Source organism: Mus caroli, chromosome 3 (assembly GCF_900094665.2).
Source record: "Mus caroli chromosome 3, CAROLI_EIJ_v1.1, whole genome shotgun sequence".
Classification (NCBI taxonomy): Eukaryota; Metazoa; Chordata; class Mammalia; order Rodentia; family Muridae; genus Mus; species Mus caroli.
Genome location: NC_034572.1, coordinates 138,635,293 through 138,649,919, shown reverse-complemented (window position 1 = coordinate 138,649,919; position 14,627 = coordinate 138,635,293). Strand labels below are relative to the sequence as shown.

At 39.9% G+C, this 14,627-nt stretch overlaps 1 protein-coding gene across 2 annotated transcripts in view; it reads right to left on the bottom strand.

Moving 5' to 3' along the window:
- Nucleotides 1-14,627, bottom strand: part of Col24a1 (collagen type XXIV alpha 1 chain) — a 265,128-nt gene that overhangs the window by 104,586 nt on the left and 145,915 nt on the right. For both annotated transcript variants that reach the window (XM_021158013.2, XM_021158014.2), the window contains exons 29-32: nt 14,286-14,339; nt 14,029-14,073; nt 13,878-13,922; nt 6,247-6,300 (exon numbers count right to left, since the gene is read on the bottom strand). In XM_021158013.2, coding sequence (XP_021013672.1) covers nt 6,247-6,300; nt 13,878-13,922; nt 14,029-14,073; nt 14,286-14,339 — 198 coding nt within the window. The remainder of the gene's footprint in view (nt 1-6,246; nt 6,301-13,877; nt 13,923-14,028; nt 14,074-14,285; nt 14,340-14,627) is intronic.

Here is a 14,627-nt window from a genome sequence, read left to right as displayed (position 1 = left end):
AACCGCCAGACTGATTTCCAGAGTGGTTGTACAAGCTTGCAATCCCACCAACAATGGAGGAGTGTTCCTCTTTCTCCACATCCTCGCCAGCAACTGCTGTCACCTGAATTTTTGATCTTAGCCATTGTCTTTACTTCTTTTTGCTTGTTTGTTTGCCAAATACTATTCTGTTGCATAAATGTAAGGAACTATATCAATTTTTCTGGCTTTAAGGCTATTTTCTCATAAGGTTTTTCTTCATAAGAAGTTGGAATAGGTATCCCCCTCCTATTCCAAGTTTGTTGAGAGTCTGTATTTTATTTTTTAGCATGAGTGGATATGGAAATTCGTCAAATAATTTTCCTGGATATATTTATGACACTGTATTTTCTTCTTTAGACTATTAAGTTGATAGATTACATAGATTTTTGAATGTTAAACTTTCCTGCATACCTGGAATAAATCCTACTTGGTCATGATGTACAAGCAATGGTGTTGGATTGATCTAATATTCTGCTGAGGGCTTTGTACTTATGTTTCTGAGTGAGATTGGTCTGAGATTTTCTTTCCCTGTAACAGATGTGTCTGGCTTTGGTCCTGGGATAATTCTGGCCTCTTGGAATGAGCCAGGAAGAAGCTCCCCATGTTAAGCTATACAGAATTCCCACCACTTGTTTGCTAAATGTTTAGTAGATTTAGTCAATGAGATCACTGGGGCTGTGCTTTTTGCTTTATAAAGTTATTGATTATTGAGCTAAGTCCCACATAGACATATGCAAATGATCAGACTTTAAGAGAGCTCTGTTAAAATAGTCTTTTAAGTAGCTGGCTAACATCTAAGTTATAGAGTTGTTAGACATAGGAGCTGTTCATCCTTTTAATGTGTATGCAATCAGTAGAGATGGCTTCTCTGTAACTTCTGATATCAGTAGTTTGCATTTTCTTGTTATTCTCTTGATTACTCTGCCCAGAGGTTGAGAAATTTTCTCTGCTTTTGGGTTAATTGATTCTTTTGAATTAGTTTTTGGCTTTTATATCTATTATTTATTTTATTATGCTTACTCTATATTCAATCTTCTCTTGTTTCTAAGTGGAAGTTTAGACTATTTGAGACCATTTTTCTTTCTAATTTTTTTTTAAATAAAGAAGAACACCTCTTTCATTTTTATTTTATGTGCATTGGGGTTGTCTCTGTATGCGCATCTCTGCGAGGGTGTTGGATCCCGACTCTGAAGTTACTGACTGTCATGAGCTGCCTGGGGTTGTCTCTGTACGCGCATCTCTACGGGGGTGTTGGATCTCGACTCTGAAGTTACCGACTGTCGTGAGCTGCCACCTCGGGAACTAACTCAGATCCTCTGGAAGAGCAAGGGACCTGCTCCATCTCTCCTGCTCCTCTAAAATTTATGTTGCAAATTTCCTTTAAATCTACAATTTTTTTTAGGCTGTACTTTAATTTAGCTACGATATTTAATTTTTTTCTTCTGAGTTTTATCATCATGTTGTTATGTGTGTTCATGTGTACACATGTGTATGTTTACATGTGTTTATGGGGATATGTGCAGCACAGTGTAGAGGCTAGAGAACAATTGGAAGGTTCTCTCCTTCCACTCTGGGTTCCAGGGACTGAACTAAGATCATTAATCTTGTGCCCTTTTACCTGCTAAGCCATGTGGCTGGCAGGAAGTTTCATTATTAATCAGTATATTATTTAGAACTGTGTTTTTTAATATCTTGAAATTTTGAGATTTCTTTCACCATGTTTTTATTTTTAGTTTTTAACTTAATTCTGTTATGGTCTGTGAGCAGACACTGTATTGTGTTTATTCTTTGAAACAGTTAAGATGCACATTTTAGCCCACATTATGGTCTATCTTGGCACATGTTTTATGTGAGTTCCAAAAGAATGTGTATTCTGTTACTGAATGGAGGTTTGGTTTCTTTCCTGGCACGTATAGAAATTTACAATGTCTTTGCAATAGTCCTTGTCCCCACACTTGCTCGCCATCCTGGGATTAAGCAAAGGCTACAGAGAAAAAGAGGGCCTGAGGGACCCAACGAGGTTACCGGTTGATGGGCACTAAGCTTTTCTTGGAGGGTCAGCTAGCATTTGGGGGTTTGTGGGTCAGATGGTCTTTGTCTGAGCTACTCCATGTTGCTGTGGTCACAGCTTGAAGGAGTCACACAGTGTGGCTGTTTTAGGGACAATTGATCTGGAAAACAGTGAAGGATCGCCAACTCTAGCCTCTTTAGTACACTCATTCCTACACACTAAGGAAACTCTGAAACTTCTGATTTATATGTTTGATTTTCCTCATTTATTTTAGCCCTTATTTTTGGTGTTTCTATTCTTTCCTGCCGACACTGAAAATTATAAAACTTAACTTCAGCCTTCAATGACTGCAAAAGTCACTGGAAAAGGTCATGTGGATCAAGCCTTCTCATTCTGCCCCAATAGAACAGATAGAGGGAAATGCAAATGCTAAAGAGCAATAGCAAGGAAGCAAACAGAAGGCCAACCTGGCCCTCTGAGAAATCAAGCAGGAATGTAAAGTTTCAGTCAGCACCATATGATGTTCCCCCAGCTTTAATTGTCCAAAATCACTTGGCAGTAACTGGACGCCTTCTCTGTGACTGTCTCCCTACAATGACATTTATTTGGAAGCTTCCAGGTCTCCTTCGCTCTTGGATCTGATTTCCTTGGACTGTACTGTCTATAACCCTATCCTTTATGTTCAGTTCTTTGGAATATGTATCCTACACTGTAGAATAGAAGGTTCACTTCTGTTGATTAAAAGGAACACCAACTGAGACTAAGCTCAATTCTCATTATGATTTTTACTATTTACTTTATATTTATTTATTTATTTATTGTGGTGTGTGTGTGTGTGTGTGTGTGTGTGTGTGTGTGTGTGACTTGCCACAAAGCATAGATGGAAGTCAGAGGGTAACACACAGGAGTAATTTCTCTTCCCTATCTTTCCACTACGAATGTCTCTGGGATCAGACTCAAGTGGCCAGGCTTAGCAGCAGGCTAGGCCCTTTAGCCACTGAGTCATATTGTTGGTCCTATTACATCTTTTTAAAGACATTTTATTCTCTCTCATTTCTGCTGTCTCCAAGTAATGATGTTCATGTGATTGTGAGTGTTTGCTCACATCTATATATGTGAACCAAATGTGCCTATTGAAGCCAGAAGAGGGCATGAGATGCCCTGCAGCTGGGGTTACAGGTGGTTGTGGACTGCCACATGGTTTCTGATTTCTGGGAAGCAAACGTAACTCTTCCTCAAGAGCAGCAAGTGCTCTTAACTTCTGAGCCATCTCCAGCCCTAAGTCTCATATTTATCACTTTAGTGCATTCCTTTGATCTGAGTCCAGCAGACAACGTAATGTTTCTCAAAGGCATCTCATATTCCTCACTGAGTGTGTAATCTTCAGTTCCCCAGTCCGGGGTTTCAATTGTCTTCCTGCTCCAATAAGTGATATTCAATGCAAGAAGCCAGACACTCGGGCACGACACTCACAAAGAGGCTCTGTCTCTCCCACTGCTTTTTAAAACACTTTGGAATTCTTTTCTCCTCTCCACTCCTTTCTTGCCTGCTTATCAGACTTTGGCTGCATCTTATTTGGATCTTGGCTCTCAACTCCTTCATCTATGTGGTTTGATAATATTTATAATTTGATCACTGTTCCTCCCCCCCCCCCTAGTCCTTAAGATAACTGTATAAATCCTCTGGGATAGGGGCCATAGAGCTGTGTGTGTGGTCAGTATGTCCCTTTCTGGTCTTGTGTTGTACCTGCTTTCTGTCCAACTGTCTTAGCCATGTTGCCTGTCCTCTGGTTCTGGGAGAAAATCCCCTCATCTTGGCTCAAACACTGTAACTTTCCTGTCAGATCACATAGTTCTGCTCATGGAAGCTTTCTTGAACTGCTAGATCATGACAGCTTATTTATCATAGATCCTCTAAGTCTGAATTCCTATTAGTCTTCTTTATCTGTTTTGCACTTACGGATTTAATCAAATACAGGAAAAAAAAAAAGAAAGAAACAATCTTTGAAAATGTCTACATCAAACACATACAGACTTTTTCTTCTTCACAATGTTTCTTAAACAATATACTATAGCAATTATTTACATAGATTTATATTTTATTAATTATTATAATTAGCCCAGAGATGACTTAAGGTACACAGGAAGAAATGGAAAGGCGATGAGAAGACACCATTCCATTTTATATAAGGATTTTGAGCACCCACATACTATTGCTGAGCAGTGAACTTCTCCCCTAGGGGGCCTGAGTTCTGACTGCACTTTCTAGTACTTATCTCAATTCATAATTACCTGTTTTTATATGTAATTACTTAACCAATAATGTATTTATCACTAGACTGGAAACTTCATGCTTACTGTTAAACATCGAGAGCAGATTCTTAATAAATAATTGTTGACTGAATCTGAATGGATAGTTATCTATTTAATAGCAATGCTTGCCTTACAATGGAGAAAAAAGTTTAAATTTTTTGTTATAGAATGGTTGTAGTTCTTATTCTGTTATTTTTGAAATGTAAAAAAAAAAAAACATTTCATTTTTTGTGCCTATTTTACCAATTTCCTTCATTTCTATGATTGAAGCATCAGTTCAAATATATGCCCCCCAAATCTGTTAATCCATCATAAATTGGTTTATATTTTATTTACCAGTTCCATGACTCTGTGACCTTCACATTGACATTGAAGCACTACTAAGCCATTTTGCTTAAGAAGTGTTTTCTTGTATCAATTTAAAGTATAACATATCAGAAGATGGCCTAGTCGGCCATCAGTGGAAAGAGAGGCCCATTGGTCATGCAAACTTTATATGCCTCAGAACAGGGGAACACCAGGGCCAAGAAGTGGGAGTGAGTGGGTAGGGGAGTGGCGGGGGGAGGGTATGGGGGACTTTTGGGATACCACTGGAAATGTAAATGAAGAAAATACCTAATAAAAAGAAGTAAAAAAAATAAAGTATAAGTCTTTCCTCATTTCTAAGATTTTTGTTTCCATTGTGACAGATTTCTCTAATAAAATCTCATGGCTCTTCATACCAGTTCCCCAGTCTAATGTTACTTACTGTGTCCATGACAGTGTTGGGTACATGACCCTTTGCTTAGTCAGTGTAACCAGCACACAACGAGTAAATGGAGTTTGCTGGGCACCGCACCAGCAATGGAGAGCACAAAGGTAAAGAGATGGTCTCTGGCTTGTGGGGTTTTCAGAGACTTAACCAAGCTGTGCAAAAGAGCACTGTGCTATTTCAGGTCAAATCAACATTTGTGATGGCGCAGCAGGTTGAGGCACATAAAACAGAGAGCAAACCAAAGGCTTAGCTATGCAAAGATCGTGCCACATCTTAGATATTTATCGGGCAAGAACTACACACATTGTGAGCCCTTATTGTTCGATGAGCTTATGTCATAGGTCAAGTGTGAACCTTTTACTCTTTGGTAAACTTTTCCACTGTTACTAACTAAATTAATTATGCTAAGGCCACCTGCAAACAGTGTGTCAACTGGTGATAATATCAACCCAGTGGCTAAAGCACGTTACAGCATCTGACATCTGACATGATTGCGCTAAAGAATGATTTCATTGGCAATAAGGGCTAAGATGTGAGAAAGGAGTGTGTCGGAGTTTTTCCCTTTGCTCAATGCCCTTTCCATTGAAACTCCAGAACTGAATCAGAGCTATGGAATCATGGCATATGGTTTTTGTACTGTTGATGCAATAGCATTTCTATCATATTTGCATATTTAGGCCAATCAGATACAAAGACTGGCTTCACTACATGGCTTTCATTATAGAGCTGTTGACTCTGTGTGTGGTAATGCACCAATTATAAGAACTGCAGGCCATCCAGAAAGAATATTTCTGAGCGTCACTGAAGGTTTTTGTTTTTCAAAAACAGAAATAAGCTCATTTTAACAGTCATAGAGAAAAGCACCAAATTTAACTACATAGAGCCATAAGAGCAACAAAATTATGATACCAACACACATATGTATTTATGTATGTATGCATGTATGTATGTATGAATGTATGTATGGGTGTATGTTTATTTGTTTGTATCCTGCAGAACTGATACAGTAAAATGCTCATTCTATAAGCTTTGTCTTTGCTATATGGGGTCAATATTGTTTCTAAAGCAAAGTCACCTTCAGCACTGCGGACACAGTCATGGAAAGCAAGTGAACCCCACAGGAATTAGAAGAACATAGAGACACTTACGGGTTCTCCGGCAGGCCCCACGTCTCCTGAGCTGCCAGGGAGTCCTTGGAAGCCCTTGACAAACAAATGAGAAATTTGTAGAAAAGCAGCGCATCTGAAAATGCCTTAGCTAGCTTACACACCTGCCTTTGCTTGTGGGTTTTTTTCCTATGCATTCTTCATCTTTTTCTCTTTGTACATAAGATTGTACATATGCACAGCAAAGAATATAATTCTTATATTTTTGGTTGTGAACCTAGCCTTTAATGGCTGAGCCATCTCTGCAGCCCACAAACTCAAGAAGAAGGAAGACCAAAGTGTGGATACTTTGATCCTTCTTAGAAGGGGGAACAAAATACCCACGGAAGGAGTTACAGAGATAAAATGTGGAACAGAGACTGAGGTAATGATCATTCAGGGACTGCCCCACCTGGGGATCCATCCCATATACAGCCACCAAACCCAGACACTATTGTGGATGCCAACAAGTACATGCTGACAAGAGCCTGATATGGCTGTCTCCTGAGAGGCTCTGCCAGTGCCTGACAAATACAGAAGTCGATGCTCACAGCCATCCATTGGACTGAGCACGGGGTCTCCAATGAAGGAGCTAGAGAAAGTACCCAAGGAACTGAAGGGTTTGCAGCCCCATAGGAAGAACAACAATATGAACCAACCAGTACCCCAAGAGCTCCCAAGGACTAAACCACCAACCATAGAGTACACATGGAGGGACCTATGGCTCCAGCTGCATATGTAGCAGAGGATGGCCTAATTGATCATTAATGGGAGGAGAGGCCCTTGGTCCTGTGAAGGGGAATGCCAGGGCCAGGAAGCAGGACTGGGTGGGTAGGTGAGTGGGGGAAGGGAGGAGGGGATAGGGGTTTTTCGGAGAGGAAACTAGGAAAGGGAATAGCATTTGAAATGTAAATAAAGAAAATATCTAATAAAAAAACTCACACAAAAGAAAAAAAGAATATAATTCTTTAGCATTAAATACATCCACAATGTTTATCAACCATGCCCACCATCCATCTCCAGAACCATTTCACCTTCCCAGTTGAATCCCTGCCAATGCTTCACTTATTACTGCTGCTTCTTTCCCTGTATCTATGTTTGTTTCCATGAATTTGACTGTCTAGGTTATTATCATAAGTGAGATCCTATGACATCTGTTCTCTTGTGTGTCTACTGGGTAGAATGTCTTCTGGGTTCTTCCTTTTAGCTTGTGTCAAAGCATCCTTTTTAAAGTAGAATAATATTCCCATGGGTGCATAAACCACATTTTGTTCACTCATCTGTCAGGGGTCACTTAAATTGCTCCAGCTTTTGGCTATTGTCAACATGCCACTGTGAACACGGGCATGCAATCTGAGCCCTGGGTTTCCATTACTTTGGAATTGTGATGGGGTACATTTTATTTCTATGTAAGAGGAAACAAAACTTTCTTCCTTCATTTTAAATGACTTTCATTTACTTATCATGGCTAAAGCTCTGTTTCAGTTCTGAAAATCATATGTTGTTCATTCACTTCAAGCTCCTAAATTAATAGACAGGATCAATACACAGACCTCACTCTGCCTTCTCTGCTAACTGAAGTATGCAATGGAAGCGCAGACCTTTAAGTGGTGTCTGCTGGGTTTGCTCTGTAAAGCATGTTTGGACACAGAACCACTTAGTATTTCCATTAATTCTGTGGGTTCTGCACAGAGGTCGTTTTTGCAAAGCAGGGACTCAATTTCCATGTTCTCAATTTTTATTGAGGATTAAGAGGAAAAGCACAAATTGGCTTAAAATAAAAATTCTGCTTAAGGCTTTTCAGATGTTATTAATGATGTATGACTTTGTAGCAGAACTGACTACTCCATGGCTTTAACTCAGGAATTATGGGAACAAATGACCATGAAAATAACAAAGACTGTTGTAGCCATGTAGAGCCACAAAGGATTCATTTTTCTTCTTCTTGCTGTTATTATTATTATTATTATTATTATTATTATTATTATTATTGGTGTGTGTGTGTGTGTGTGTGTGTGTAACATGAATGTGCAGGTACCCATGGAGACCATTAGAGGGCATTTGATCCCTCTGAGCTGAAATTGAAGGAAGTTGTCAGCCTCCGTGTCTGAAGGCCCTTCTCTCCCAGTAGCCTCTCTATGGTGCTGAATGACACCTAGAGTTTTATATACACTGAAAACTGCCTTTAAGATTAAAGGTGGAAAAAAATATTTCACAATTCAAAGGATAATTCACTATTAGCAGACTCCTCTAAAAGGAACTGAGAAGGCGTTTCATAGGCTCCAGGGAAATGACAACAGTTAGCTATTCAAACCTTCAAGAAGGAATGAAGACCACTAGAAATGGCAAACAAGAAGATGGATAGAGAGCCAGTCTCCTCACACCAAGCTCTAAAGGACACAACTAATTGACATTAAAGCAAATACAATTTTATTAATGTTCAGACAAAAGCTTTGTTTACAATGAAGTTTCAGAATGCACGTGGTTGTAATATGTAAAATGACCACTGTAGCCTCCCTTCCTCCTGATGTGCATACATTCGAGGGTTTCTTCTAAACGTAATATCTTGCCATATTATGAAGCATATTATGAAACTCAGATGATTATCCTTGGAAGGAAGCAGGCACTAACTTATTTTGGCAAAGAGCCAGATATTATTGTTCAGCCTTACAGCGTAGGTCAAGACACTTGGCTGAAGCAGCACAGTACAGATTGGTTGCTTGCTCAAATAGGTTTTAAAGGAACTATAGACAGCCACTACCCTCAAGATAGGTTGATAAAATTTTTGAATGTGCATGAGGTGATATTTCCTAATATGACCTCTTTACAACCCTTACACAATGCTGTTCTGGTGTTTACTGATGGCTCCTCTAAAGGGTGAGCTGGATATCTTATTAGTAATCAACAGGTAATCATAAAGACTCCTGGTCTCTCAGCTCAGTTAGCAGAATTAACAGCAGCACTGAATGTCTTTCAGTCTGTGAATGAGGCTTTTAATATTTTTACTGATAGTTTATATGTTGCACAATCAGTACCCTTATTAGAGACCTGTGGCACGTTTAACTTTAATACGCCAGCAGGATCCCTGTTTTCACAATTGCAAAACATCATTCTTGCCCGAAAACACCTGTTCTATATTGGCCACATGCGATCTCCTTCTGGTCTTCCTGGACCTTTAGCTGCAGGCAATGAATGCGTCGACAGAGCTCTAATAGGAGAAGCCTTAATTTCAGATCCTGTTGCTTTGGCCAAACGTGATCATGAAAAATTTCATCTCTCTAGCCATAACCTTAAGTCTCCAACATAAGATCACTAAAGAGCAGTCAAGAATGATTATAAAACAATGTCCTAAATGTATTACATTATCTCCAGTGCCACATTTAAGAGTTAATCCATGAGGTCTTATGCCTAACCATATTTGACAAATGGGTGTAACTCATTATGCAGAATTTGGAAAATTAAAATATATACATGTTTGTATTGACACTTGTTCAAGATTTCTTTTTGCTTCTCTGCATACTGGAGAAGCCTCCAAAAATGTAATTGATCATTGCCTACAAGTCTTTAATGCCATGGGATTGCCTAAACTTATTAAGACAGATAATGGGCCATCCTATTCTAGCAAAAATTTTACTTCATTTTGTAAAGAATTTGGCATCAAACATAAAACTGGAATTCCTTATAACCCCATGGGACAAAGAATAGTTGAACATGCTCATCGCACTTTAAAAAATTGACCTTTAAAAACAAAACAGGGGCTGTTATATCCCCCAAGGTCACCAAAGGCACATCTTGCTTTTGCTTTATTTGTTCTAAATTTTTTGCAAACTGATGTTAAAGTTCAGACTGCAGCGGATCAACACTGGCATCCAGTTACTTCTAGTTCTTATGCCATGGTAAAGTGGCGGGACCCATTAACTAACGAATGGAAGGGTCCAGACCCGGTCCTAATCTGGGGAAGAGGCTCGGTCTGTGTTTTTTCACAAAAAGAAGATGGAGCTCAATGGCTACCTGAAAGATTAGTTTGTCAACTGGACACAGATCCTGAATCTTCCATTAAGTATGACTCGGACCTTGATTATAGCTAAAATCCTCTTTAGCCGAAAAGTTAATTTGGAGAATAGCCTCCTCTTCCAGAAAGTCACTTCCCCCACACCAGGAGCTCTAAGTCTAGCCTGATCATTGCTAATTTGCAACTGAATGGAGTACCTGGACTTCTCCAAAGAAGCTTTTTGTACTTTTGCTTTTCACTGTCTTGACTTTGTTTTTCAAGCAGGTCAGCCTAACTGCAGCAGGTGTGCAGCCCCGCCTCCAACAGTGCAGGTGGCAGTTATTAATCATCATCAAGAAGCATTCTAAGTACATATTGTGGCTTTGGTCTGAATTGGGAATAAGGTGTGCTAATGAGGGCAGGACATTCAATGACGGGCACCCAGATCTCAGAACCATACCAATTTAAGATAGAGGTACATGCCAAAAGGCCGTGGCTGTTGATAACACACCACAGAGCCATGTTTTGTGTGAAATATAACACAAACTAGCTGCACGTAGCCTCTAAGACGGAATTGGATGGTTCGGAAAGATCTAAGATTTCCTAAGACAGGCGTGGCCACCAGCCACCATAATTCCCAGGCAGGACTATGGATCATAAATAAATTTTATGCCTCAGTCCAGTTTTTTTTTTTTTAATATTAATAACAGGGAGGAAATTGTAACCTCCCCTCAGGCTGAAGCAGGCTGAGCCAGACCTTGACTTTGCTGCCACTAAGGAGATTACCTAGGGTGGAGCCTTCCTCTCTAGATCACACTATTGTTCAGCCACTGTCGCTGTTCCTCTTCAAGATATTACTACCTGCTGAGAGGCCCCGGAGCTATTCCAGGGACTACGCCCTATCCTGTACATCATCACCTGCAGCTGGTTCCAGGCTCCATGGATAGATTGGTGGGAGTGCCCCCCCTCCCCTTTATAAGTGAATTTGCCATTAAACATTTGAGCTTTGATCAGGAACCTTGACTTAGCTCCATTTGTCTCTCGTCTGCCTAGTTTCCCCTCTTTCAGCTCCGGCCTGCCACTCAGGTGTACCCTGTCCATGTAAGTCACTGGCTGGCTCGAAACAAACCACAGTGTAAAAGACAGCTTGTTAATAAACTGCCCTATGGGCTGTACATTTTTACATATATATTCTGGAACACAAACACTTCCTTGTTGGCATTTTATGGGAACAGTTTGCTGATCCTGACCTAGAACAACTGCTTAAGTTAATAATGAGGAGTCCAAATAAAAAAAAATCAATAGATAAGCTAAGATATAATTTCCAGACAGAAGGCCCTGAACAAAACAGAGCAAAGCAAAGCATAAAATAGGGGACCCAAGTCTAGTCATAGCAATTAGATTAAATCGAAATGGACCAAATATTCTGATTAAAAGGTAGAGATTATCAGACCAAAAAGCAAGATCCAACTAGAATATGTTCAAGTTAAATAACAAGACCAGCTGGATTAAAAGAAAATTGGTGAGAACACATCAGGTAAACTGCAAGCCTGTGACAGCTAGCAAGATGGATGCTCACACTAAACGAAGCCATTTCCAAAGCAGTATTATGGGAAGAAGACATCGTCAAAATTAAACAAAGTTATAACAGAATTTCGAGCTACATGAAGGAGCATCAGAAAGAACTAAAGGGGAAAAAGGGAGACAAACAGGATCAGAGGGATCTTTATGTACCTGGCATCAGCTGAAAGGATGCTCTCATTGAAAATTTGGTAAGGTGTGAAATGTTATAATTTTCCTGATTTAGATAATCAAATACAGCCTCCCAGGCTCCATGACCCCACAAAGCCATTGGATTGTGGTCTTTTTATTTTGACTTTTGGTTCAGATCTACAGGGGGATGGGAAATGTGTTGGTCCACAGATAAGTACACTTCCTGGCTGTCAGGATTATTAAAGTACCATGTTAATATTTGATTCACTTAATATTTGTTTTGATAATTCTGACAGTCTGGGATCTTGGGGATAAGATAGATCAGTGACAGAGTATGCACTTAGGCCCTAGGTCAATCTCTATGCGGGGAGAGGAGCAGGAGGGAGCGGAGGAGAAGGACTAAAGGTGGGGGGATTTGGAGAAGGATGGTTTCACAGATGCTATTATTTTCCTCATTTCAAGGGTGAATAGAATATGCTCTAGATAGCCGACTTACTAAAGCAAGGTTGTGCCGTTTTTTTCAGAGCATGCGAGAAAAGCTGTCTGATCTCTAATACGCCCCTGTGTTATAGAGTATTGCCTAATTTTGACACTACCTAAAGGACTAGAGACTATCAGATGACTCTGAAAGATAATGTGAATCTTTGGGGCTTATTTAGCTTTTCTAACGAAATGTTTCCTGCTTCCCTAAAATTTCATTTCACTTAAGGAGGAATCAACGTAGGCAAAGATTTCATAAACTTCAACAGTTATTATAAACCCATTATTTTCTGTCCAAGCTGTGACATCTTTTAAGGCAGCTTTACCCTTCCAGGAGTCCACAAGACTTGTGGGCTGTATGACAGTTGCAAATTGACCCTAGTACCTTTCATGGGATTGAGATGTCCCAATCGTCTAAGCAGAAAATTAAGGTAAAATTCTAAGGAAGGTCAACAATCTACATAATGAGTAATTCTATTTCTGTGAGGCTTTTTATTTTAAAATTAAAGGGATACAGTTGAGCTCAGGCTTGCCCGCAATAAAGCAAAGTGGTCAGGCTCTACGGAAGCATTGCTAACCCTGACTGTGATGACTAAAACACGGTGAATATGAAGACACACAGGTGCTCTCTGAGAATGCCTTCAGTTAATGCACAAGAGTAAACACACCTCTCTTTTTTCAGGACAGTCATTTATTTTCTTCCAAATCTCTGGTATTTTAGATCTGACTGCTGTCAAGTACACTGCTATAATAAAAGACAACAGGCAGGGGGCAGCAGATTTCAAACAGGAACAAGCAAACATTGTCCTGGGTGACAACCACCACCAAAGCCCCTAGGTCCTGGCCTTTTCTGACTCCTCAGTTGTCATCCATTAAAAATTTCAAATTATTTAGATTTAAGCCATCAGATATATTGACATGACAAATCAAAGTGTCACTCACATTATGATTCAGAATGAAAGCTCTTAAAAGTCCTCGTATGTAAGCTGAGTGCTCATCTGTGTAATTATCAGAAGCGAAGGTTTGTCTGTGCATTGTTCAATATTTCTCTACTCTTTCATGATGATGGCCACAGAAATTATTGATGCCCAGGGAAAAATCTGTACAATTCTGGTAAGATGTGAGATGGTTGGAAAATGTCTAGCGCTATAAAATACTGAAAACTCTTACAGTAGTATAATGAGAGAAATACTACTCATTATGCAAGATGCGTGATACTCTGCACTGTAAAAGAGAAGACAGCACCCGAGGCGAGTTAGGATGAAGCTAGGAGAGAGGTCCCGGATGTTTCTCGTATGATTTTGTTATGTCCCATTACAGTTCCACAGCACGGTATTCCGTTTTGAGTTTTAGAGAAACATCAATCATGGTGAGACTGACATTGAGTTACAATTGTCATGTCAGCTCTGTTATTAATAACAAGAACACATTAAAGAAAAAAAAAACTTACCGGTTTTCCTTGAACTCCCCTCTCCCCAGGGCTTCCAGCCTTACCCTACACATGAGAGAAAAAAATGCTTAGGTCATTCAGCCCTTCTCAAATAGCACAAGGGGAACGTCAGAATGCTCATGCTCAGGAGACCACGTGGTTTGCTACTCACGGGGAGACCAGAAAGCCCTCTTTTCCCTTGGTTTCCTTTTTCACCCTATAAAAATATCAATATCACATGGTCTGGTCAGAATTTGAGCCATGGTCTTAACAGCACTACACAGAAAACAGGGCATCAAGTACACAGTTCAATATTAAAAAGGATACATGGCTGATATGTATTAAACACTATGTGGTAGTATTTCAATATACAGGACATAATGACTCTGCCACATTTAACTGCACGTGAAATGGAGCATCAGCAAGTACCTTAGCACCTTGTCCTCCTTGATCCCCTGCGAGGCCATCTGGTCCTCTGGGTCCCTACAGGTAGAAGGACAATATCCCATTGTTAATTTGAAATGCTCCCCTTAAAAGCAAATAATAAGCAAGTCCACGTTTTAAAGGATTCATGCTACAGGGTAAGTTCAATGAGAAGAGTTGATGAGGTGTTTCTAATCTAAGTTGATTCTTCTCCTCTTCTCTTCCCTTCTCTTCCCTTCTCTTCCCCTCCCCCTCCCCTTCTCTTCCCTTCCCTTCTCTTCTCTCTCTTCCCTTCCCTTCTCTTCCCTTTCCCCTCCCCCTCCCCTGCCCTTCTCTTCCCTTCCCTTC